This window comes from Budorcas taxicolor, chromosome 5 (genome assembly GCF_023091745.1).
Source record: "Budorcas taxicolor isolate Tak-1 chromosome 5, Takin1.1, whole genome shotgun sequence".
Classification (NCBI taxonomy): domain Eukaryota; kingdom Metazoa; phylum Chordata; class Mammalia; order Artiodactyla; family Bovidae; genus Budorcas; species Budorcas taxicolor.
In genome coordinates, this window is record NC_068914.1 from 150,449,589 (window position 1) to 150,473,224 (window position 23,636).

The following is a 23,636-nucleotide window of genomic DNA, read 5'->3' on the forward strand; positions in this document are numbered from 1 at the left end:
AAATCAGTCCTGAATATTCAATGGAAGGACTGATGCTGAAGCTGAAGCTCCAATACTTTGGCCACCTGATGCGAAGAACTGAGTCACTAGAAAAGAGTCTGATGCTGGGAAAGACTGAAGGCAGGAGGAGAAGGGTATGACAGAGGATGAGGTGATTGGATGGCATCACCGACTCAATGGACATGAGTTTGAGCAAATCCCGGGAGATAGTTAAGGACAGGGAAGCCTGGCATGCTGCAGTCCATGGGGTCACAAAGAGTCAGACACAACAGAGTGACTGAATTGACTGACTAAAGAAGGACACAGCCCATATACACAATGGAATATTACTCAGCCATAAAAAGTAATGGATTTGAATCAGTTGTAGTAATGTGGATGAACCTAGAACCTGATATACAGAGTGAATTGAGTCAGAAAGAGAAAAATGAGTATCATATCTATGCATATGTATGGGATTTAGAAAATGGTACTGATAAACCTATTTGCCTCAGAGAAGGCAACGGCACCCAACTCCAGTATTCTTGCCTGGAAAATCCCATGGATGGAGGAGCTTGGTAGGCTGCAGTCCATGGGGTCGCTAAGTCAGACATGCCTGAGCAACTTCACTTTCACTTTTCACTTTCATGCATTAGACAAGGAAATGGCAACCCACTCCAGTGTTTTTGCCTTGAGGATCGCAGGGAGCCTGGTGGGTTGCCGTCTATGGGGTCACACAGAGTCGGACACGACTGAAGTGACTTAGCAAAACCTATTTGGAGGGCAGGAATAGAGCCAGACAAAGAGAACAGAGTTGTGGACACAGTGGGGGAAAGAGAGGGTGGGCTGAATTGAGAGAGTAGCATGGAAACATATACGCTAGCATGTGTGAAATAGACAGCCAGTGGGAATTTGGTGTATGATGCAGGGAGCTCAAATCAGGTGCCTTACAACAAACTAGAGGGGTGGGAGGGAGGTTCAAGAGGGAAGGGACATATGTTTCTTGGTTCATAGAATACCTGTGCTCATGTATACCTGTGGCTGGTTCATGTTGATGTATGGCAGAAACCAACACAACACGGTAAAGCAAGGATTACAGTTAAAAACAAATTTTAAAAAGGAAAGACACAGTCATACTGGGTTAGGGTCACCCTGATGACCTCATCTTAAATTGACTGTCTCTGTAAAGATCCTATCTCTAAATAAGGTTACATTCTGAGGTCCTAGGGGTTGTGTGCATGCCTGCATTTTAAGTCACTTAGCCATGTCCAACTTTTTGCGATCCTATAGACTGTAGCCCACCAGGCTCCTCTGTCCACGGGATTCTCCAGGCAAGAATACTGGAGTGGGTTGCCATGCCCTCCTCCAGGGGATCTCCCCCACCCAGGGATCAAACCTGTGTCTCTTACGTCTCCTGCACTGGCAGACAAGTTCTTTACCACCAGCACCACCTGAGAAACTCCCTAGAGGCTGGGCCATTAACATATGGATTTGAGGGGAACACAGTTGAACCCCTAACATCTCGTCTGTAAATGGGGATCGTAATGTAATTGTCGTGGTTGCAAAGTGCCTCAAGGAGGCATGGTCCACAGTGGGGCAGGGGAATGTCCGCCTGGTGTGAATGGGCATGCGCCTCCTCTGTGCTGCCCGGATGGGATCGAGCCCTCGGGAGCAGGGCCCAGGTCAAGACTCACCCTTTGAGTATCCAGCACAAGTCAGCAGAACCTTGACCAGGGCGTGCCGACGATGTTGGGGACAAAAGGCTGGAGAGAAAACTCTGATGGCAGATGCATCAGGGCTCTACAAAGTCTGAGAGTGGACTTCCCTGGGGGCCCAGTGGCTAAGGCTCTGTGCTCCCAGTGCAGGGTGCAGGTTCCATCCCTGGTCAGGGAACTAGAGCCCACATACAGCAACTAGAGAACCCGAGTGCCATCACTAGGACCTGCGGCAGCCAAATAAATTAAAAAGGAAAAGTCTGATACCAAGTGCGGGCAAGGAAGTGGGGCCAAGGAACCCCATCTGCTACTGATGGAGTGCCGGTTGGTACAAACACTTGGGAGGGTAATTTGGCATCATGTCAAAAGAGACAAGATGTATATCTGATGCCCCAGCAATCCCACTCCTAGGAATGCTTACAGGTGTACCCCCAAGAGACAGGTGCAAGAAATGTTCACAGCATCTTTGTTTGTAAAAATGAAAACCTAAACTTCCTAAATGTGATGCATTCACTAGAGAAATACTATACAGCAATAAAAATGAATTAGCCCATGGGTGAATCTCACCAATAAAATAATGAGCAAGAAAGAGCAAATTGGGACTTCCCCAGCCATCCGGTGGCTAAGACTAGAGGTAGCTAATGTAGAGGGTGTGCGTTCAATCCCTGATGGGGGAGTGAAGATCCCACATGCCTAAAAAAAATTTTTTTTTAATTGCAGAAGGATGTCTACAGTGGGTCAGACAGTGTGAAATGACACTGCTTAGGATATACACAAACCTATGTGCTTGAAGAGAGGAAGAAGAAGCCCTAGATGCCACAGCAAATGTTATCTGGGGGGGAGAGGCACCCAGGGAGCTTCATGTATGTTTGTGGCAGTTTTTTTTTTTTTTAACGAGATGGGGAGTAAAGGATATTGTTTATTCCTTATAACTTTCTGCATGTTTGAATTATAACTGTTTTAAAAAGAGCTAGGGGATTTCCCTGGTGGTACAGTGGTTAAGAATCTCCCTTGCAATTTTAGAAGGCTTCCCAGGTGGCATATCGGTAAAGAATCCATCTGCCAGTACAGAAGACTCGCGTTCGATCCCTGGGTTGGGAAGATCCCCTTGAGGAGGAAACGGCAACCCACTCTAGTTTTCTTACCTGGAGAATCCCATCGACAAAGGAGCCTGGGGGGTCACAGTATATGGGGTCGAAAGAGCCAGACACCACTGAGCACCAATGCTCTCTCTCTCTTGCAATGTGGGAGGTGCAGATTGGATCCCTAGTCGGGGAACTAAGACCCCACATGCCACAGAGCAACTAAGCCTGCTGGCTGCAGCCACTGAAGGCCTCCTCCGCAACTAGAGAGTCCATGCACCGCAATGAAAGATCCCACACGACACAGCTAAGATCATGCACGCTGCAACTAAGACCCAACACAGCCAAAATTTAAAAAAAAAAAAAAAAAAAGAGCCAGACCCAGTGAGCCTTACATAAAGGGGAAGGGGAAGCTGGGGCCCTACTTGTGGGAAGATTCAGAGCTGCTCTTGCCAACCCTGGAACCCAGGACCCAGAGTAAAGGAGCAAAGGATGCTGAAAGGTTGAGACCCAGAAGCGGAGAGGCTCCCTGTTGAGACAAATGTGATGCTGGACCTCCCTGTTCTGAATCTGCACCCCAGGTGTTGGCCTGCACCTCACCTTGGGGCTGCAGAGAACCCCAGGTGGAGGGCACGGCCAGGAAACCCAGGAGACACATGCCCAGGGATATTTGTCCTGCATCTCACGCCTGCCCCTACACACTGACACATGCTGCCTTTCCAACCACCTGGCACGGATACCCTGACAGTTTACAGCACAGATTCACCCCCTCAGCCACACACGCGTGCACACACACACACGCTCCTCCACCACCCACTCCGGCCAGGACCCCAGAGCTAGAGATGCTGCAGAGCCTGCCAGCTGCAGCCCTGCCAACCACCACTCCCCCCACCTCCTCCAGGGCTGGGTTTTTCTAGCCGGAGCCCCGCTCCCTCTACTGCAAGCTCTGGAAATTGGTGTCTGACGCGGCTGCTTCTGCACGTTATTTATTTCCTCTCTTCTTCCCGCCGAGACGACCCTCCGGTCAGGAAAGCCGCAGCTGGGACGCAGCAGGGGCTGCAGAGGCAGGGAGCACGGAGGGCAGGACCACTCGGCAGCCCCTGGTCCGTTCCAAGGGGGCCATGAGCATCAGGCCGGAGGCCCCACGGGAGGAGGGCGACGCTGGGGACAGGGGCCGGGAGGCAGAGCTTCGGGGCCGAGCCCGGCTGAGCCAGCAGCGCCGGCTCAGACAGGCCACCCAGTTCCTGCACAAGGACTCGGCTGACCTGCTGCCCCTGGACGGCCTCAAGAGGCTCGGCACCTCCAAGGACTGGGTGAGGCTGCCCTCTCCCCTTCCCTCCCCTGGGGGAGCTGAGACCCCCACCTTCTCTGGCTCTGCTGGGAGGGTGAAGACCCCAAGCCTCCAGACACCTGCCTGCCTCTGGGGTGGGGGGAGGCGGCTCTGACTTGTGGGTTCACCTTGACCATTCCTGGCTCCTCACCGGGCTGTTGCCACGGCTTGGTGGCTCTTGGGGACCCTATCTATTGCTCAGCTTCCCTAGAGAGCTCCAGGCTTCCCTCCGGGGAGGTGAAGAGCACCAGTTAGAGCAGAGGCTTGCAGGGGGCGGTTTACTGCTGGCCCCAGAGAACCAGTGGGTTCAAGGCTGTGATTCGCTCCTCTCCCAAAACCACAGGTCCCGGCACACGGGGGCTGGACATTCATTGCCTGTCGCCTTCACCCCTTCTAGAACACCAGCGTTTCCCACGGCTCTGGCCTGGGCACCCGGCTCCTCAGGGCCCCCCGGCTCCCTCCTAGTTGATGTGGCCCTTCCAGGCTCCTTTCCTTCCACCCCCCTGCAGTAGCTGTGCCCCCCGCCTCCTCCAAGGATACCAGGTCAGGGAGCACCCACCAAGAGGTGGTTAAGTCAGGGGACAGCTGCATATGCTTGCTCCCCTCCAGCTCCGACAGAGGGAAGGGCTGAAAGAGTGGGCTTCTGCAGAGCCTAGAATCTTGGGTTCAGAGCCTGGCTCCAGCACTTAGCAACTTGGGCAAGTTACTTTCTGTCTCTGAGCCTTGGTTTCTTCATCTGTTACATGAAGATAAAAATAACAGGTTGTAGCGCATAGGGAATGTCAGGGTTACATCAGCTAAACCTGTAGAGGGCTTAGCACAGCGCTTGGGAAATAGGCAGCACCGTCTAAAGGCTGTTATTCCTCTAGCTGCTCCTCTGTTTTAATGTTTATTTATTCTGGCTGCGCCGGGTCTTAGCTGTGGCATGCAAACTCTTAGCTGCAGCAGGTAGGATCTAGGTCCCCGCCAGGGATTGAACCTGGGCCCACTGCTCTGGGAGCACGGAGTCTTAGCTGCTGGACTCCCAGGGAAGTCCCTTCTCCAGTTACTCTTACTCCTCCATTTAGCCTGAGAGAGAAAGTGAGGTTCACGGGGTCCAGAGAAGACAAGATGGCTCTGGCCTCTGGCTCAGGAGAGAAGAGAGCTTCTGTAGAAGGGCTGGGGGCACCCTGTCGCCTCTTCTCACCTAGGAGGCAGAGGATTGGAGAGGAGGGACTCCCGCAAGGGGAGGCATTTGAGGCCATTTCCGGAGGACCTCAGGCCACTCCAGCAGTCCCGTCTCCCCAGAAACCTGGAGCCAGACTCAGCCCCTCACTTCTCTTCCTGAACCAGCCCTCCCTCTCCACAACCCTCCCAGCCAAATGTTCCCCCTCAAGGAACCCAGCCCAAAGGCACCCCCACTCAAGGGAAAAGTGAGCAGCCTGAGATTTCAGTTCAGAGAACGGCCTTGCTAGCAGTGGGCACAGCTGAGACCCCAAAGGACCAGGGAAGCAGGTTCTTGGCTCTCATCGGCCCATCTTCATCTGGCAAAGGGGCTCTAGTCGCACTGCTGCTCCAGCACGGAGATTCGGCCTTTTGCCCTCAGGACCTCTCAAATTGATCTGGAGCAGTTATCTTGTGTGGCTTGGGAAGTGAAGACACAGCAGTTAGGGGGACCCTGTCTCCCTCCCCGGGTGACTCTGGAGCACCCTGCATGGGAGTAGGATCAGAGCCTGTGCCCCTTGTGGGAAAGGTGGGCAGGCCGCCCTTCCCAGCCGCTCCCAGCGCTCGCCGCCCCTTTTCCCAGAGCTGGGTTTTCTGCTGGCAGCCTGCCAGCAGGAGCAGCCTCAAGGGCCTCATTAAGCCCAGGGTAGAAAAACAGTCCCAGGCTCTCATGGAAAGAGGGCAGGTGAGGAATCATGTATGGAGCCTAGAGGGACACAGTCATTCTTCAGTGGGCATTTATTGAGTGCCTACTGTATGCCGAGCCGAGCCCTGGGATATAAAGAGGAGTAACAAACCTGACCTCGAGGGCAGAAAACAGCGGTGAGATGCATGACAGACAGGGGGCGGGGGACAAGAGATGCAACACTGGCCCCGCCTGGTGTGTGAACGGAAGAACGCAAAGAGGTCAGAGAGGGGTTCCTGGAGGAGGTGAACCCTGCCTGGATGACAGTATGCTCTTGGAACCCTAGACTGAAAATCAAAGCCTCCCTCCAGAGAGCAGTTTCTGAACAAGTGAGTTGAGCCAGTCACCCAGACTGGCCTAGAGAAGGGTGAGGACTTTCAGGAGGAGGGATGAGCAGGGGCAGAGGCCTGGACAGCCTGGCCCAGGCAGGGCAGCAGAGGGAGATGGGGCAGTGGCCAGCTCACCAGGCTGTCGCCTCCAGGCAGGTAAAGTGGGGAGAGGCAGGCTCTGATGAATTTCTTTTTTTTTAATATTAAAAAAATTATTTATTTGATTGTGCCAATTCTTCACTGTGACATGTGGTATCGTTTGCAGCATGTGGACTCTAGTTCCCTGACCAGGGATCGAGCCCAGTTCTCCTGCATTGGGAGGGCAGAGTCTTAGCCACTGGACCACCAGGGAGGTCCCTCTGATGGATTTCAAGCAAGGGAGGGACAGGTTTAGTCTGATGGGTTGCTTTGCGCTTCTCAAACTTTCCTGCGCATGTGGGTCATTTGCACGTCTTGTCAAAACGAGGTTCACACAGGTTATTTGCACGTCTTGTTAAAACAACGTTCAGATTCAGTAGGTCGTGATTCTGTGCTTCTAATGGGCGACAGTAAAGCTGCTGATCTGAGGATGGCACTTGGAGTAGCAGTCTCAGAGACTCCCTGGCTTTGAGCAGGTGGATTCGAGAGGCAGGTTCTTATGGACTAACGGAGGCATCCCAGGGATGCGGGAGAGCTGTGCCGAATGCGTCAGTAGCAGAAGGCGAGGCGGGCTGTAAACACAGGAGGCGAAACTGGTGGAACTGAGAAGTGGCTGGACAGGGCAGTGCGGCTGTGGGTGAAGGAGGGGAGGATGGCTCCCAGCTTCCTAGTGAAGACTGGGACTTTCCTTTCTTCTTTGTTCTTGTTTCTTTGACTTCTTTTCATCACTCTGTCAACACTGGGATCTGTATCCCATAGAAGAATGAGGTCAGAGGAAGGAAAAAAGAAAAAATGTCCCCAAATTTGTGTTGTAGACAGGAGACAGAATTGCTACCTGCCTCGCAGCATCACACCAGTACCTGCGAGGTCACGTCTAACTCAGGATGGACCCCTCCCCTCCCCCCATCTCTCCATCACTGAGCTATACATTGGGGCCCTGGAAACCAGCATGATTTGACGCTGGGGCTTGCTCTGCTATCATGATCTGACTGCTGGGACCCTTGGGGAAGCTTCTGCCCCTTCTTACTCCCAGGAGACTCAGGCCAGGGGTGGGGCTGGGCAGGAGAGCATGGGACGTGTGAGCTGGGGTACCGAGCAGACTGGGCACCGGGGTTCAGCATCTCCACGTTTTGTGATGGATCAGCAGCCACACAGTGTGATCCAGAGACGCCTGGTGGTGGAGGGGAGCCCGGGCCGGCCTCAGGGGGAGCCTCCCCGGGCACAGGCCCCGATCCACGGCCAGGAGAGCAGGACGAAGACCAGCAAGCCCGAGAGGCCAGCACTTCTGGTCAACTGCAAGGTGAGACCCTCTCCTGGGCCCGGCTCCCCTCACTCACCCTCCCTTCTGCCCCGGAGGTGAGGAGGGGTGGGGAGCCAAGGCACTCCTCCCCGAGCCTGGGCCTAGAACTGGGGTCCTCCACGTTCTTTGTTCCCTGCCTCCGCGTCTTCCAAGGTCGACAGGACTCCTTTCCCATGAGCCAAGCATCCTCTTTAAACTGGAGTGTGCTCTGCACAGAAACAACGCACGTGCGTGGGTAACGCAGCCCTCCTGGGAAAGCTCACGCTCCAGGCCACAGCCTTGTCATCTCTGAGCCCTCCCTGATACACGCCCGCTCCCTCCTGCCCGACTTTGCTGGGCGCCTCCTCTGCCTGCTCTTGGGTGTTGTCCCATGTCCTTCCGGCCCCAGCTGTCACCTCCTCCAGGATCGGTCCCCTGACTTTCCTGATGGAAGGGCCTTTCCTCTGGCTCGACATCTAAGGTTCTAGCCCCTCAACCCACAGGCCTAGACACTCTCTCCCCGAACCGGTGACCCTCCCCCCACCACTGCCTCCAGGGGAGCAGCCTCCTCTGCTGCCCCTCCCACCTGCCATACACAGCAGACCTCAGCAAACGCGTAGAAGCAGGAAATGACTTGTTTTATGGTATCAAGTGCAAACTCGAAGGTCTGTTTTTATCCAAAAGAAAGCAGCCTCATCCTTCACCTGCAGTGACGAATCTGGTTCCTAGCATCTCGTTTCCTAAACGGTGCTGTGGTCCTCACCCCCACCCCTCCTCACTCACACCCCAGATCCCTCCAACAGGATGCGCTCAGCCCTCCTCTCAGTAGAAGGACTTCCATTCGGTTCCTCTACTTCTGATGGAATTTTCCCCAAACGTATGCATTCACCACTCACAACTCTTGATCTGATCCACTTCTGCCTCAACTGTATGACCCCCAGAAGAATCCCTCTTAAAGACTCAGTTTACCCCCTTCACTCATTTCTGAAAGGAACTTATCAGGGGCTGGGAAATATGATAGAGTCAATCCCAGCCCATTCCTCCTTGTGCCTGCCCCCCCCAGCCCCGCCCCCAGGGACTCACAGAGACCCTTCCCTTTTCTCAGTGCAGGGACCAGGAGCTTCAGGTGGCGGTGGACACGGGCACCCAGTACAATCAGATCTCCACTGGATGTCTCAGCCGCCTGGGGTAAGGCAGGGGTGTGTGTGTGTATGTGTGTGCACACGTGCGCGCGAGGGGCTTCTTTTCAAGGTGATGGAAATATTCTGAAATTAGATAGTGATGGTTGCAGAACTCTGCTGTCTACTTTAAAAGGGTGACCTTCGGCAGTTCCCTGGTGGTCTAAGGGTTAGGACTCTGGGCTTCCACTGCTGTGACCCAGGTTCAATCCCTACTTGAGGAACTGAGATCCCACAGGCTGCATGGCTTGGTCACAAAAAAAGTGACTTTCACTATATATCTGAACTATATACCTCAATAAAGCTATTATTGATTTTTCTAAAAAAATGTGTAACAAACTCTACTAATTTTATTATTTTATTTTATTTCTGGCTATTCTATGCAGCATGTGGGATTTTATTACCCTGATCGAACCCGAGCTCCCTGTCATGGAAGCTCGGAGTCTTAACCACAGGACTACCAGGGAAGTCCCAATAAAACTGTTCTCTTTTTTTGTTTTTTTTTAAGAGTTGGTGGGGGCTCTGGCTGATAAGACTGGATTTAGACTCTATGTGGGGCCAGGGATGGGCTGCAAACCCAAAATGTGGTGGGAGGGACATTAATGGGGTGAGGGTGGGGGGCTGTGGTGGCCATAAGCCTTGCTTCCCAACCACAGGTTAGGGAAGAGGGTCCTAAAAGCCCCAGGTGGGGACCTGCACCCGGGGCCCCCAGCCCTGGTGGAGCAGCTGGAGCTACAGCTGGGCCAGGAGACTGTGGAGTGTTCAGCTCAGGTGGTAGGTAAGTCCTCGCTCCGTCAAAGCCCAGTGCCTGTCTCAGCAATTCTAGCTCTCCCTCCTGGGTGCGGCAAAGGCAGAGCCTCTCAGCTCCGGCCAACACAGACGAGGCACCCCACTCCCAAGATGCTCCCATTATCCCCCAGTTTCTCGGAATCGGGCAGGGGTGGGCAGAGAAGGGTGAGGGCCGACGGGGGACAGCAGTGTCCTCAAATGGTTCCCGCAGATGTGGAGAGTCCTGAACTCTGCCTTGGCCTGCAGACCCTGCTTTCTCTCCAGGTAAGGTGATGCTCACGCTGGTACCACACCCTGGCCTGACCCGGGGCCCAGGAAAAAGAGCGTGGACCAGGCTCCCTCCCATAAGAACGGAGTTGGGGACGTGGAATTTTACCCTCACTTCCTTAGAGGTTCCTTATCTGCCCACAACTGAAGAACATGGAGAACTTGGCCCCTTCTCGACAGTGGTCTGGGTGCATGGAAATGGGGAGGCGCAAGCAGTAGGGCGTGGTAGGAAGGAAGGGGGTCACCTGCCCAGGTGAGCTCACTGCCCCCACCTACAGTGCTGCATCGACCTGGAGCATCATGTGCTGCGGCTGAAAGCCCCGTTCTCAGAGTTGCCCTTCCTGCCTTTGCACCAAGAGCCGGGCCAGTGACGACGGCAGCCCTGGACAGTTCCCTGGGGGAAAACCTGCCTCAGGAGGCGAAGCCCTGGGGGATGGGGCATGACTAGAGCTGGGTAGCTGCGGACTGTCCCTCCTGTCACCACCCTGACCCCGCTGTCCCTTCTCCCTGGTGGGCAGCCACGCTCCTCTGCTTCTCAGCACCTGCCCTGCCTCCCAGGAAGAGTGATCCCTAGAAAGGGCCCGAGACCTCAGGGTTCTGGTTTCCCCGTCCTCTCTCATCCCCTCCTAAGAACAGAGTCGCATCAGGACTGCAGAAAAGGACATTGGCAAAGTGGGGCTCCAGGTGGGGCCCTGGCGCGGCCAGGGTGCCCCAAGTCCGAGGCTGCAGCCTGCTCCCTGTCCCTGCCTGCCCCGTCCACCCTCAACACCCTCGAGGCCTTGATTCCACGTTGCTCACCTCACAACTAGCCTGCCCCCTCACCGGCCCCGGGCCCTGGCCCTGCTGGCCCACGTTTCTGATTCTGTGCTCGGCTTAGTGAAAGAGAAACCGTCGTCATGATGGGGACGTGTCGGGAGAGGAGCGCCTGGTCCACGAGGCTGCGGGCTCTTTCATCAGTTGCCTTTTCTGGGGGCTACAAACGATCGAAGCCAGTTATTGTTTGATTGCCCCGTGCAAACCCCGGATATACCTCTATGACTTACTCCAAACACTTGCCCTCCACCTGCTTTCTCACCTGTGGGGTGCCTGAACTTCAAGTGGGGGCACATGGGAGAACTGCCCCCCAAGCCAGATGGGTTGGTGGGATTGTCAGCACCAACTTTACCTAGCTAGTATTCCTTACTTCCACAACTATCCACCTCATTCGACCTTCTTCCCACCCCTTACCTCTGGCCTCCTGAGCTCGAGCTCATCTTCTCTGGCACCATAGCTCTTCCCAACCCCCACCCCACCCCAGCCCTGAGTCCAGTAAAAACCCAAGGAGGCTCTGCTACCTTCACTGTGAACAGAGGATCCCAAACCTTAAGGCCTAGGCACCTGGTGTCCTTCTGGCTGGTTTGAGTCTCAAATCTGGGGGAAGAGTGAAACAGTGGTGTAACTAACCTGACTAGGGGACTATGCCCCTTGGGTTGGAAACAAAACCTGGAGCCCGGACTAGGTTAGACCAGAGCAGGCCCAGGAAAGGCCATGCCCCCTAGGCATACCTTCCTCAGCTACGTCCCTGGCACCCGGAGGAGGGGCTCCCTGGCACAGGTGCGGGAGTGTGCTGGCCCCTGCTGTCACCCTCCATGATTCCTGTGCTCCTGGGTCTCACCCTGTTCCTCTCCCTTCCACCTGTTGCTTCTGCCATTGTAGACCCCGGGCCCAAGAATGCCCTCCGCTCAGCACTGACTTTGTTGGAATAAACACCTGTTTCTCTAAGCTGGTATCCTTCTCTGCTTCCAGTATGCTACATGATTGCCGCTGCCTTTACTCCCACACAGAAGGAAATATGAGTGCGGCCCTTCCCCCAGGGTGACCTTCTGGCTGGGGTCAGCGTAATTGAGAGTACAGGTTTTCCACTTCCTCTGAACACAGCTCACACACGGTAGGGACGTTCTACTTTGCCCTCAGCACACACATGTGCATGGACATACAACCTGCAATGTGAAAACCACTGACTCGGAGCAGAGGAAGCCAAAGCAGAAGGGATATAAAGAGCACTGGGTACCATTCTGATTGTTGTTGGGATCGAAAACCCACATCAGATTTTAAAATCATGAGCGTGAACAACCAACATACAACCATTCCGTACCCACAGTCACCACTGTTTCTCACTTTCAGTACAGTATTTAGTAAATCACATGAGACACCCACTTTATTCTAACACTTTTGTAATGACACTTTATTACAAAAGAGGCTTGCTTTAGGTGATTGTATCTAACTGCAGGCTGCTATAAGTGCTTGGAGCACAGTTAACACAGAGAAAGCTAAGCCGTGACGTTCAGCAGGTGGGGTATGGGAAATGCATTTTCCCCTTAACGATACTTTCAACCTATGACGGGTTAATGAGGGCATAACCCCACTATGGTGGAAGATCTGCGGTTCGCCATCCCTGTAACAGGAATGTTACAGGAATATAAAGTCAGTCGCCTGGGGCTGCAGGAGACAGAACTTGTGGGGCCTGGGCCCTCACTGCCCTCACTCTTCTGGCCCCAAAGCCTGGTTTCCTTTCAAGTTGGGGCCCCACAAGTAGGGGCCCCTGTGTAGCCACTCCTCACAAACAACAGGAGTGGGGGGCTCTGGGAAGGGGCAGTGCCTGCTGACGGGACGGGTGAGGTACACAAGGAAATGGGCAGAGGGGCAGCTTGTCTCTTCCTTCACCAAGACGGCCAGGAGGTCTACAGTCCCCAGCACCCAAGGGTGCCGCCATCCTTCCCCTGTAATGTGCACTCCCTGTCTTCCAGATGCCAGATAGCTGGGGGTGGGGGGCGGCGGGGAGGTTCAGAAGGCTCCTTGTTCTGCCAGGAAGCCGGTCCAGCTAGGTGGGGTCTTGGGGGCCTGCGGGGGCGCACTGTGGAGGCTGGTCTGGATGGTATAGGGTTTGGTGAAGCAGGGCGCGGGTGGCGGACAGCTCATCAGGATCTGAGGGCGAGACAGAGGCTGGTGGGTCTGCTGGGACCTGTGCCACTGGGAGCCGGCAGCCACGGGCCCCAGGGCTCAACCACACCCAGCTCTCCCAGCAGCCCCGCCAATCCCGGGGCTCACCCACGCCCAGCTCTCCCAGCAGCTCCCGGAACTCCGGCTGGGCCTCCAGCACTTTGAGCAGGTTGGTGGACTCCATCCGCTCCAACTGCACCTCCCAGTACACATAGATCTTCTGGTTGAACGTGACGTACACGAGGCAGGGGCTGTTGTGGCTGTCTTTGCAGGCATACAGGCCTGGGGGGTCGGGGATGGGGAGACAAGGTTGGGAGGCTCAGGCCCCACGGGTGTTTGTGTCAGCAGTTTGCAGCCACCCACAGACGCCGAGCAGAGCACTGAAGGCCCCTTTCTGTTTCTACTCTGTTGGGAACTCAGTAAAGCAAGGAAAACAGTAAGATATCTGGTCCGTTCCAGACATGGAGTGACACCCTGGCAGGACGGCGTCCCAGGGGGTGTTTGCCAAGTTCCTGTCTCAGTGGCAGCCTCGGGGAACACGGGCAGCTTCTCTTGGGTGATGGCCCCTCTCCCCAGGTCACTGGAGCGAGGGGCAGGTGTGCTGGGCATGGGGCAGGGTCCCACCTGCACAGAAGGCGCGGATGTTCTCGTCCACCTGGAAGCGGACGACGGTGCGGTTGTGGTCGATGATGTACGTCTGGCCGTCCCAGGCACAGGCGACCACCTCCTCATGCCCGTTGCCCTGGAAAAGGCCAGACAGCGGATGTAGGGGGGCGCTGGGAGCCTCTGAGAGAGGCCTCCTGTGGGGGTGCTGCTCACTTCAGGGGGGTTGGGCCTCTCCAGGGAGCCCTAAGAGGAGGGCAGACTTGGCTGTGGAGGGAGAGCGGCTCCACTGAAGGTGCCCGAGGAGGAGGGGGCCGCCCCCCTCCCCCAGGTCCCGCTCACCGTGACGTCCAGTTTCTCAAGGGCGAAGAGCTGGTGGTCCACCTGCACCGACCACAGTAGCCTGTCCGCCTCCTCCATGAGCTTCAGGGTCCCTGGAGGGAGAGGCAGGCCGGCTGGGGACCCCATCTCTGCGCAGATACCCGGGCACATGACTGCCCACCCCGCACAGCCCGCGGTTGACCCGGGGGACTCACCATCCAGGGTGCAGAGAGCAAAGAGGCCAGAGGCACTGCTGTTGGGGCTGTGGCCTAGGTGGGGAGGGGTTTGGGGTGGGGGGTGGGGGTAAGGACCAGAAGAAGGAAAGGTGAGATCAGAGCCGGCACTGAGGGTGGAGTGGGACAGCTAGAGACGGAGGGAGGCCCCGCACCTCCCCTCCTCCCCACTCACCCCTGCACCTGCTGCCCCACCTCGCCCCTGCCGCCCCCACCTCGCTTGATGTTGCCGATGAGGTGAGTGGAGACATTTTTGTTGTGGATGCGGCCGGAGGTCTGGTGCAACACGACATCCCGGGCGGCCGGGGTCTCTCTGTGGGGAAGTGGGTGGGGGTGGCGCTAAGTGGGAGCCCAAGAGAACCTGGTTCTCCCAACCCCTTGGGCTCATCTCTGTACGAGCTTCCAGGGTGTGAACCAGCTTGGAGATTTGACAGCCCAGCCCACCTGGCCCAGGGAGAATGTCGAGAGAGCGGGAAAGAGCGCGGAGCTGCCAAGCTGGAACCCTGGAACCTCCTCAGTTGCCATAATTCATGGCAGGGACTCCCTGGCCCCAGAACAATCTTCCTTAATGGGGCTCTGGTGCTGGTGCGGAAAATCGGCCGACACAGCTTGCCAACTGCAGACCCGCCCACGGCCCTGGGCGCCCACCTCAGTGCCAGGCACCCCACTGTCCACAGACCCACACACCCCTTACCGAGTGCCCTCCATTGGTCCCTCAGAAGTGGGGGGCGCCCCAGGCTCCTTGTTCCAGGTACACAGCAGAATCGCATAAGCACAGCCTGGCTGAGACACCATCAGTTCAGGAACACCCAGGGGCCCTGGAGTCACTGAGAGACTGTCCACCTGCAGCAGAGGATGGGGCTTACAGGGGGCTGGGGAGGGAAGGGGGAGCCTGCAGAGGCCGGGACAGTAGGGTAGGAGCCCTGGGACACGTCCTTAGCCTTCAAGGACAGCAGCAGGGGAAGGGCAGAGTCCACAGGGACCACCCGCCACGACACACCACACTGTCACACCCTTAACTCAGCACAGTGGCCTTTCCTATCTGCCTGTTACCCACAGTCTCCGCTAAGACTCTCACTGGAAGTGAACTCCTCTGGGTCTCGGTCCCAGGTTGATTTTCCCTTCCTCCCGCCTGCGCCTCGTCCCCAAGTCCCCTGGAGGAGGGAGCCCCTCCCCACTCCTGGGCTGCGGTCCCGGCCTCAGCTGCTCACCTGACCCTCCAGCATCCACTTCTTGAGCGACACCAGCTGCCCCATCGGGTGCTCGGCGCCGTCGCCCAGGTCTTCCCAGCGGAAAGCCCGGACCACGCGGTCTGTGTAGCCTACCACCAGCTCGCAACGGCCATCACCATCTGCACATACAGAAAATAAGGCGGGTTTGGAGCCATGTCTGCCTTAGTCAGCTGAGTCCTGCCAGCACGCTCTCCCCACCCCTCCAGCACCAGCGCTTTTTAATTAGGTTCAACCTCGGGCCCACCTGCTGAGCCGCCACCCAACCCCTGGAGCCTGGGACCCACTCCTCTGCCCTCCCTCGCATCCAGAACCAGGCAGCTGCCTCATGGGGCCTGTCATCTCTTCCCTGGATACACGACTCCAGTGCCTTGATGCACCCATATCCCTACCAACACCCTCCAGACAGCCCAAGTACCCGCCCTGCATCCCTGACCTTGACCTTGAGGGCTTACTCCCCTCAACCCTGACCTGTTGCTCAGATGACCCCTCCCAGCAGGGACTTCCCTGACAACTCCTCTCAGAACAGCCACCTCTCCCTCAACACCCTCCAGCCCCTTTCTTGATGTATTTCCTCTATAACTTCGAGTGTTATATTATACTATTTAATTTTCTTACCCCATTTCTATTGCTTATTTTTTATCCCTACCTTGTAAACATCCAAGAGGGCCATGATCTTTGTCTGTTTTATTCACTACTGCAACCCCAGTGCTCAGGACAATGCCTGGTTTATGACAGGAATGCAGTAACTTGGAGTTAAACGCATAACAACCGCCCAGATGAATACTGATGACCCCCTGGTCCCTTGACCTCTGCTCTGCTGCCCCAACTCCTACTCCCCAGCTGCCTGCAAACATAGCCATGCCCACCGATGTCGCTGATCAGCATGACCTTGGTGTTGGCAGGGATGTGCTGCTTGAAGACTGGGCGCTGCTCCTCCCCACCAAGGGTCTCGTGGTGCCCGGAACCATCCAGGGACTTGGCAGGCGTCAGGTCACACAAGTGAAACCAGCCCTCGGCACTCACAGCCACCACCAGGTTCTGGGTGAGATGAGGCAGAGGAGGGGGCTGGTGGTCAGAGCATGGGAATCGGGAGTGGGCTGAGAGAAGCCCGCGGGCCCCTGGGCTTCTTACCTTTCCTTTATTACATACGTCTCCAACCCCAACGCAAGTGAGCTGCAAGAGAATAGAGAGGGGCTCGGGGGACACGCCTAGGGACCCCAGTGCTCCCTGACCTCCTTGCAACTCTGTCATTCGCTGAAAGCACGGGCACACGGCCCGCATCAAGGGGCTGTGCTAATCCTGTTACCATGCTCGGGGTCCTGTGTACCAGAGAGCAGCATGTGGACCTAAAGCAGCGAAGACAACTTGGGCTTAAACAAAACAAAAACTACATGTATCAAGGGAGCCAGACTACCCGTTTCTAGACAAAATCAAATGACCGCCCCTGTTTTCTACTGTACTTCATACCAACAGGCAACCTATGCAGATCCATGAGTACTAAGGGAGTCATTCCATCACATAAAATGAAAACCAGCCCAGCTGTGTACGTGTGCGCCTATGTGTGACAGCTGGGAGAGCTATGCCTGGGGGCTTCCCTCCCTGACTCAAATGAGCCCTGAACCAGGAGCTGGTTGGCCGAGCACACGCTGGGGAGCTGGGTCGGGGCCCCCAGCTTCGACAGTGCCTGGACAGGAGGGACCCAGGGTTGAATACTGACCATTCCCTGGCAGAAGCAGGTGAGCCACGGCCGGCTATCATCATTCTTATACACTGACAGCTTTCCGCTGGTGTCCCCCACCACCAGTTCATTTAACTTCAAATGGAGAGAGAAGAGAGGGTTAGGCTGGGGTCCTGCTGAGCCATGCAAGGCCTTCTAGGCTCGGCCCACCCTGCAGAAACCACAAGACCTCAATCTGTATCTTCATCGACTTTATCACAGATATTTTGAGACCAACACAACCATGGTTTCCCAGTTTATTTCCAGGCAGGGGTGTGTGGGCTTTGAGAGCAGGGCAGCTCAGAGGAGGGGCAATACAGAACCTGCGAAGCATCTCAGAAGAGCCTGACATCTGAACAGCTTAATGCCCTACCTGCCTGCCTTTGGCTCTTCTAATTCACCCTGATGCCTGGGACAAGTTTTGAAAACAACCCCACATATGCAACTTTGGGGGAATTTAGGGCTTCCCTGGTGGTTCAGATGGTAAAGAATCTGCCTGCCCTGCAGGAGATCTGGGTTCAGGAAGATCCCCTGAAGAAGAGAATGGCAACCCACTCCAGTATTCTTGCCTGGAGAATCCCATGGACAGAAGAGCCTGGTAGGCTAGAGTCCATGGGGTCACAAAGAGTCAGACACGACTGAGTGACTAACACACTTGGGGAATTGACCTTCAGAGTTCATATTTAATCAGAGGCCAAATAAAAACGGTGGCTCTGGGGCACTCCCTCCTCTAGCAACAAGACTTTTTGATATTGGTGCCTCTGAGGGAACACAAGGCGGGTGGAGGTGCCTGAGGGGCTGCATCTGAGTTCTGGGCCTCTAGTGCCTTCAAGTGGTGGCTAAGCTCCCTGGAGGGTCTGGAGCCTCTTCACCATTTATACCTGGGCCTTCCTTTCCCAGAGGTTCCCCAAAGGCTGGCTGCCCTTTCAAGGGGATACCATGGAAACCAACTGGCTCCACAAACCTATTTCCAGATGTCGTTTCAAGATTCTCCCTTAGGGGGACATCTAACACCCCTTCCTGTCCTCATATGAATACTGTTTTCTGAAGAGATTTTTTATTTTCGCCATGTGGTGAAGCATGAGTAATCTTTTAGTTTCTGGACTAGAAAATCAAACCTGTGCCCCTTGCAGTGGAAACGCCGAGTTTTAACCACTGGACTGCCAGGTAATTCCGTTAATAGACAAATTAGAATTTTTTTTAAGAAACAAAGAAAAATCAGAATCAAAGAGAATGCCCAGCCAGCCCTTTAGTTCTCTTTCAGGGAAAAATCTTTGGTGGGGATCCAAAGACAGATGCCACAGGCTTGCAGTTAACAACTGCTGAGAAGGACCTCAATCAGTAAGGGCACAGAGGCAGGGATGAGACTCACAGAGCAGTGTGGTTAAGTGCAGTGAGCAAGCAGGTGCCACTCAGCGGGCAGAACCCAGGCCACAGCAGGCGTCCTGGAAGGGGACCCTTCCAGGGTAGCGCGCCTGCTCCCCAGCATGAGCGCTCCTCTGCAGTCCATCCTGGCCCCGGCCTCTGGAGGTCACTCGGTGGCACTACAGAACCAAGCTGCAGAGCACAGCTTCACTCAGAAATGCTAACAGGAAGGAAGGGAGTTCTCTCTGAGCGGGTGTGTATTCTATCCCTGGCTTCTCCCTCTTAGCAGGAAATAAATCACTTGCCAAAAAACTTTAGGTGAATGGCTTATCAGGATGAAATAAGTCTTTTTTCTGGCCTGGAATCTCCAAAGATTGGCCTGGAGCATCAGTTACAAAATGTCTATGCACACTCATGCAGGCTGAATGGATCACATCCCATCACTAGCCAACTACCTCACCTACTTGCCCTTCTTTTAATTACATTTATTGATAACAGGCAAAGCCCCTCAAATTGCCTGGAGATACATAATAACATCTGCCTTATCTTAACAACTCTCATTTAGTCAACAAACATTTATTGAGTGTTAATTATGCACCAGGCACTATAGGTGTAGGAAGGGAATACAGCAGCAGAAAAAAAGATTAAAAATTCCTGTCATTATGGAGCTTACAACTTTTTTTTCAGGGTAGTATAATATACCTAATATTGCAGAACTGAGTGTGCAATGCAGTTAGACAAGTACAATTTAATTTCAAAAAAAAAAAGTGACACTGAAGCTATGAGAAAAGGCATATAATCTTCCCTTTTAAACAAAGACGACGATCGGATAAAATGGAAAATGACTATCTCTAGAGTCACTTCGGTAATTTACTACTCTAAAATGCCTCCCTTGATTTTCTCATAAAATTATACTGCTTAGTATATGAAGAAACGCGAAAGCCCAGAAAACATAATACAAATTTACGAGAATAACTTTTTCCTCCCTAGAGGAGGTAGAGCAAAGAGGCCTCAAAATACCTTTCCCATCACAGGGCAAAGGAGGCTAGGGGCAGGGTGGGATGGGGTGGGGGTGAGTGGTGGGATGTTTTAGCTCTACGGCAGAAAGTGAAGAGGAACTAAAAAAGCCTCTTGATGAAAGCGAAAGAGGAGAGTGAAAAAGTTGACTTAAAGCTCAATATTCAGAAAACGAAGATCATGGCATCTGGTCCCATCACTTCACGGGAAATTGATGGGGAAACAGTGGAAACAGTGTCAGACTTTATTTTGGGGGCTCCCAAATCACTGCAGATGGTGACTGTAGCCATGAAATTAAAAGACACTTACTCCTTGGAAGGAAAGTTATGACCAACCTAGATAGCATATTCAAAAGCACAGACATTACTTTGTCAACAAAGGTTCATCTAGTCAAGGCTATGCTTTTTCCAGTAGTCAGGTATGGATGTGAGAGTTGGACTGTGAAGAAAGCTGAGCGCCAAAGAATTGATGCTTTTGAACTGTGGTGTTGGAGAAGACTCTTGAGAGTCCCTTGGACTGCAAGGAGATCCAACCAGTCCATTCTGAAGGAGATCAGCCCTGGGTGTTCTTTGGAAGCAATGATGCTAAAGCTGAAACTCCAGTACTCTGGCCACCTCATGCGAAGAGTTGACTCACTGGAAAAGACCCTGATGCTGGGAGGCACTGGGGGTAGGAGGAGAAGGGGACGACAGAGGGTGAGATGGCTGGATCACCGACTCGATGGACGTGAGTTTGAGTGAACTCCGGGGGTTGGTGATGGACAGGGAGGCCTGGCGTGCTGCGATTCATGGGGTCGCAAAGAGTCGGACACGACTTGAGCGACTGAACTGAACTGAGTGTATTCCCAGGGAAAAGAGCATAGAACAGGGAGGTGAGGATGAGACGCAGGTAGCCAAAGGAGAGCAACAATGTGCTTTGCATCTAGACTGTGAAATAGAGGTTATGGGAAAAAAGCGTCCCGCACCCTCAACAGCCACGGCCCCCTTCGATGCCCCCACCCTAGAACGCTTGGCACATTTTAATCAATGGGCTCATGACATTTCTCTATTATTGTGACTATCGCGCAGTGGGAGTGTTCTGTCCACTTTTGAATTCCCCAGAATTTCGGAATCCTCGGACCACAATCCAACACTAACGACAACACTGAGGCGTCCCTGAGCCTTCACCGAGCACCAGACTCGGTTCGGGCCTGTTCTACTGATATTAACACACTTTAACGACGGGAGAAGGAAGGGGAGGAAAGGGAGATGGACACTGAGCTTGTAACTCAAGCCAAGGATGGCCGGCCAGGCGAAGACGCCCCGGCCAGGCGCCTAAAGCCGTCCGGTGGGCCGGGCCAGGCCGGGTCGGGCGGCAGGTGCTCCTGCGGAGCCGCACGCGCGCTCCGTGTTTATTTTCCGAGGCTCTGAAAGGGAAGCGGGGTACGGAAGGGCGGGGAAGCCGGCCATGCAGTTTATTGGTTCCTCCTGAACACAAGTCATTGAACCACGCAGCAGACCCGTTACGCGAGCCCCTAGAAAGACACCGGACCAGGGCTCCGGACCAACGCAGCCAGGACGCAGTGCACCATAGCTGCCCACACGGCCCCTCCCAGTCCATTTCTCCTAGCACCCGTGCGCACAAACGAGGGCCGCACCGCCCGGCCTGCAGGGCACGCCGTCCACTCCCACGCAGCACGCAGGCGCCGGCCACCTCCTCCGCCCCCGGCCCCGCCCCGCGTGCGCAGACGACTGCGTCTCCAGTGCGCATGCACCGACCGTGTCGTTGTCAACGTCTCCGAGGCAGATGGCGTGTGGGAAGAGGCTCCCGCTGAACTCTAGGGCTACGCGCTGTACGTAGCTAACCGACCTCATCGCACTTCCGAGGGCTCAGGGACGGTGGAGGCCCGCTAAGTGTTCCCCGAGCCCCTCTCGACAGCCGCCCGAGTGGAAAGGCCACCCAAAGCAGAAAGCTTCGTCAACGCCTGAACCTCCAATCGCGGCCTACCTCGCTAAACCTCGGCGAGGGGGCAGGCCTTCCGGGCGCGCCGGGCGTGGGGGCGGGGCTCCCGAGCTTGAGTTGAGTGACAGGGCTTCGGGCCACTCCTCTTCTCCGCAGGCTGTGGCCTGTACCAGTCGGCTGAAGCTGGCGGGGCTGAGTCGTTTCCTTGACAACAGGGCTCTCGAGGGCTTGACCTAATAACCTTGACCTCGTGCTTTGTTGCCCTGGCAGTGAAGATTCCTAGCTCCTAGACCATCCCTGAGAATCATAACTGTAATAACCAACAACTCTGTGGTTTCCAACAATGTTTTAAAAAAAAAAACAGAACTGTAACATCCCTTTAGTAGCCTTGAAATGAGGGTAGTGAACCGGACCAGCTTTTTAAAATATGAAATAGAAAAAGCCAAGTAATCTCAAGTAGTAAGGTAAGTATTGTTTCTGTGAAACCTTTGTTTCAGTTGTATATATTGATACATGTATATAGGGCTTCCCAGGTGGCGCAGTGGTAAAGAATCTGCCTGCCAATGCCTGAGTTGCAGGAGACACCTGTTGGATCCATGTGTTGTGAAGATGCCCTGGAGGAGGAAATGGCAACCCGCTGTGGTATTCTTGCCTGGGAAATTAAGTGGACAGAGGAGCCTGGCTGGGTACACTCCATGGGGTCGAAAAGAGTCAGATGTGACTGACCACACACATGTGAATACAGGCTTATTATGTAAAGAAATTTTTTTTCCATGGTGGGTGTGCTCTGTAGGTAAAAGTTTGAAAGTCACTTGTAAGGCACATTGCACGTATATTATCTCATGTAAGTAGTGCATGTGAGCTTGTCTGCCTATTCCAGATCTTTTATTGAAAAAAACAGGTTCAGCAAGATAAAATAGCAAGGCAGAAAGTGATGGACGTGAGTCAAACCAGAATTGTTTGAGCAAAAACCCACATCCTGTCATTGACTGCCAGAGTTCCCAGAAAAGTCCTCAGGCTAGAAATCAGGGTCGCTGGGATTCTGGGTCTGGTCTGGCCCTCCAGCACAAAGCTGTTGCCCTCCTCAGGGGCCTCCATCTGTAGTGTAATGGGTCGTCCCCATCATGTCTAGACTTGGAGTGAAACCTTCCATGTTGAAGGAAGGCTTCCAGTGCAGCCTTTCTTTGGGCCTCATCAGTCAGAGCATCAAAAGTATTATTTGTGAGATTCTGCAGGTGCTCAGTGGGTTTTCAGATTTAGGCCTGCAGGCCCAGACTAATCTACACATGGGTTTTTCAGGAGTTAACATTGTAAAAATAAGGACATCTACCTTACCCTGGTGGCTCAGTGGTATAGAATCCGCCTGCCAATGCAGCTGATGCAGGTTCGATCCCTGGGTTGGGAAGATCCCCTGGAGGAGGAAACGGCAACCCACTCCAGTATTCTTGCCTGGGACGTTCCTGGACAGAGGAGCATGGCAGGCTACAGTCCATAGGAGTGACAGAGTCAGACACAACTTAGGGACTTAGCTGAAGAAGTGGAATCATCTGACACAGCAGAAGAAAGCCCCGGGAGCTGGGGAGGCTTGGCACCTTTTGTCCTAGAGGTGCTGTGGCTCTCATGGCTCATTAGATGAGGACAGGGAGCAACTGGTCAGAACAGCAAGAGGAGGCAGTCTGGACAAATGCTGGGCACAGTGCCCTCAGGTTTCTGTTTCACACAAGGTCCATGCAAAAGGCCCTGGGTCACACGCATATCAGTTCAGTTCAGCACTCAGTTGTATCGACTCTCTGCAACCCCATGGACTGTAGCACGCCAGGCCTCGCTGTCCATCACCAACTCGAGTTTATTCAAACTCATGTCCATTGAGTCGGTGATGCCATCCAACCATCTCATCCTCTGTCGTCCCCTTCTCCCGCCCCCAATCTTTCCCAGGAGCAGGGTCTTTTCCAGTGGGTCAGTTCTTCGCATCAGGTGGCCAGAGTACCAGAGTTTCAGCTTCAGCATCAGTCCTTCCAGTGAATATTCAGGACTGATTTCCCCTAGGATGGACTGGTTGGATCGCCTTGAAGTCCAAGAGTCCCTTGGACTCTCGAGTTTTCTCCAATACCACAAAAGCATCCATTCTTCGGCACTCAGCTTTCTTTATAGTCCAGACCCCACATCCATACATGACTACTGGAAGAACCATAGTTCTGACCAGACGGACCTTTATTGGCAAAGTAATGTCTCTGCTTTTTAACATGCTGTCTGGGCT

The 23,636-nt window shown here is 54.3% G+C and overlaps 2 protein-coding genes across 3 annotated transcripts; one reads left to right on the forward strand and one right to left on the reverse strand.

Moving 5' to 3' along the window:
- The first annotated feature begins 3,615 nt into the window (after positions 1 to 3,615).
- NRIP2 (nuclear receptor interacting protein 2) lies at positions 3,616 to 10,342 on the forward strand. Its single transcript, XM_052641259.1, is given in 6 exon segments — positions 3,616 to 4,086; positions 7,603 to 7,758; positions 8,843 to 8,925; positions 9,572 to 9,693; positions 9,916 to 9,968; positions 10,250 to 10,342. Coding segments are annotated over 6 exon segments (978 nt in total).
- A 1,873-nt stretch (positions 10,343 to 12,215) lies between these two features.
- On the reverse strand, positions 12,216 to 21,429 carry ITFG2 (integrin alpha FG-GAP repeat containing 2). Of its 2 annotated transcripts, XM_052640157.1 has the most exons (12): positions 21,196 to 21,429; positions 17,057 to 17,152; positions 16,471 to 16,512; positions 16,206 to 16,377; positions 15,319 to 15,458; positions 14,802 to 14,950; positions 14,323 to 14,420; positions 14,090 to 14,143; positions 13,896 to 13,987; positions 13,575 to 13,692; positions 13,059 to 13,232; positions 12,216 to 12,935 (listed from the first exon to the last, which is right to left on the reverse strand). In XM_052640157.1, the coding sequence occupies exons 1-12, from the start codon at positions 21,289 to 21,291 to the stop codon at positions 12,832 to 12,834; spliced, it is 1,335 nt and encodes a 444-aa protein (XP_052496117.1). In that variant the 5' UTR covers positions 21,292 to 21,429; the 3' UTR covers positions 12,216 to 12,831. The 2 variants fall into 2 exon arrangements, with proteins under 2 accessions (XP_052496117.1, XP_052496118.1); XM_052640158.1 differs by lacking the exon at positions 16,471 to 16,512.
- Positions 21,430 to 23,636: the final 2,207 nt, after the last annotated feature.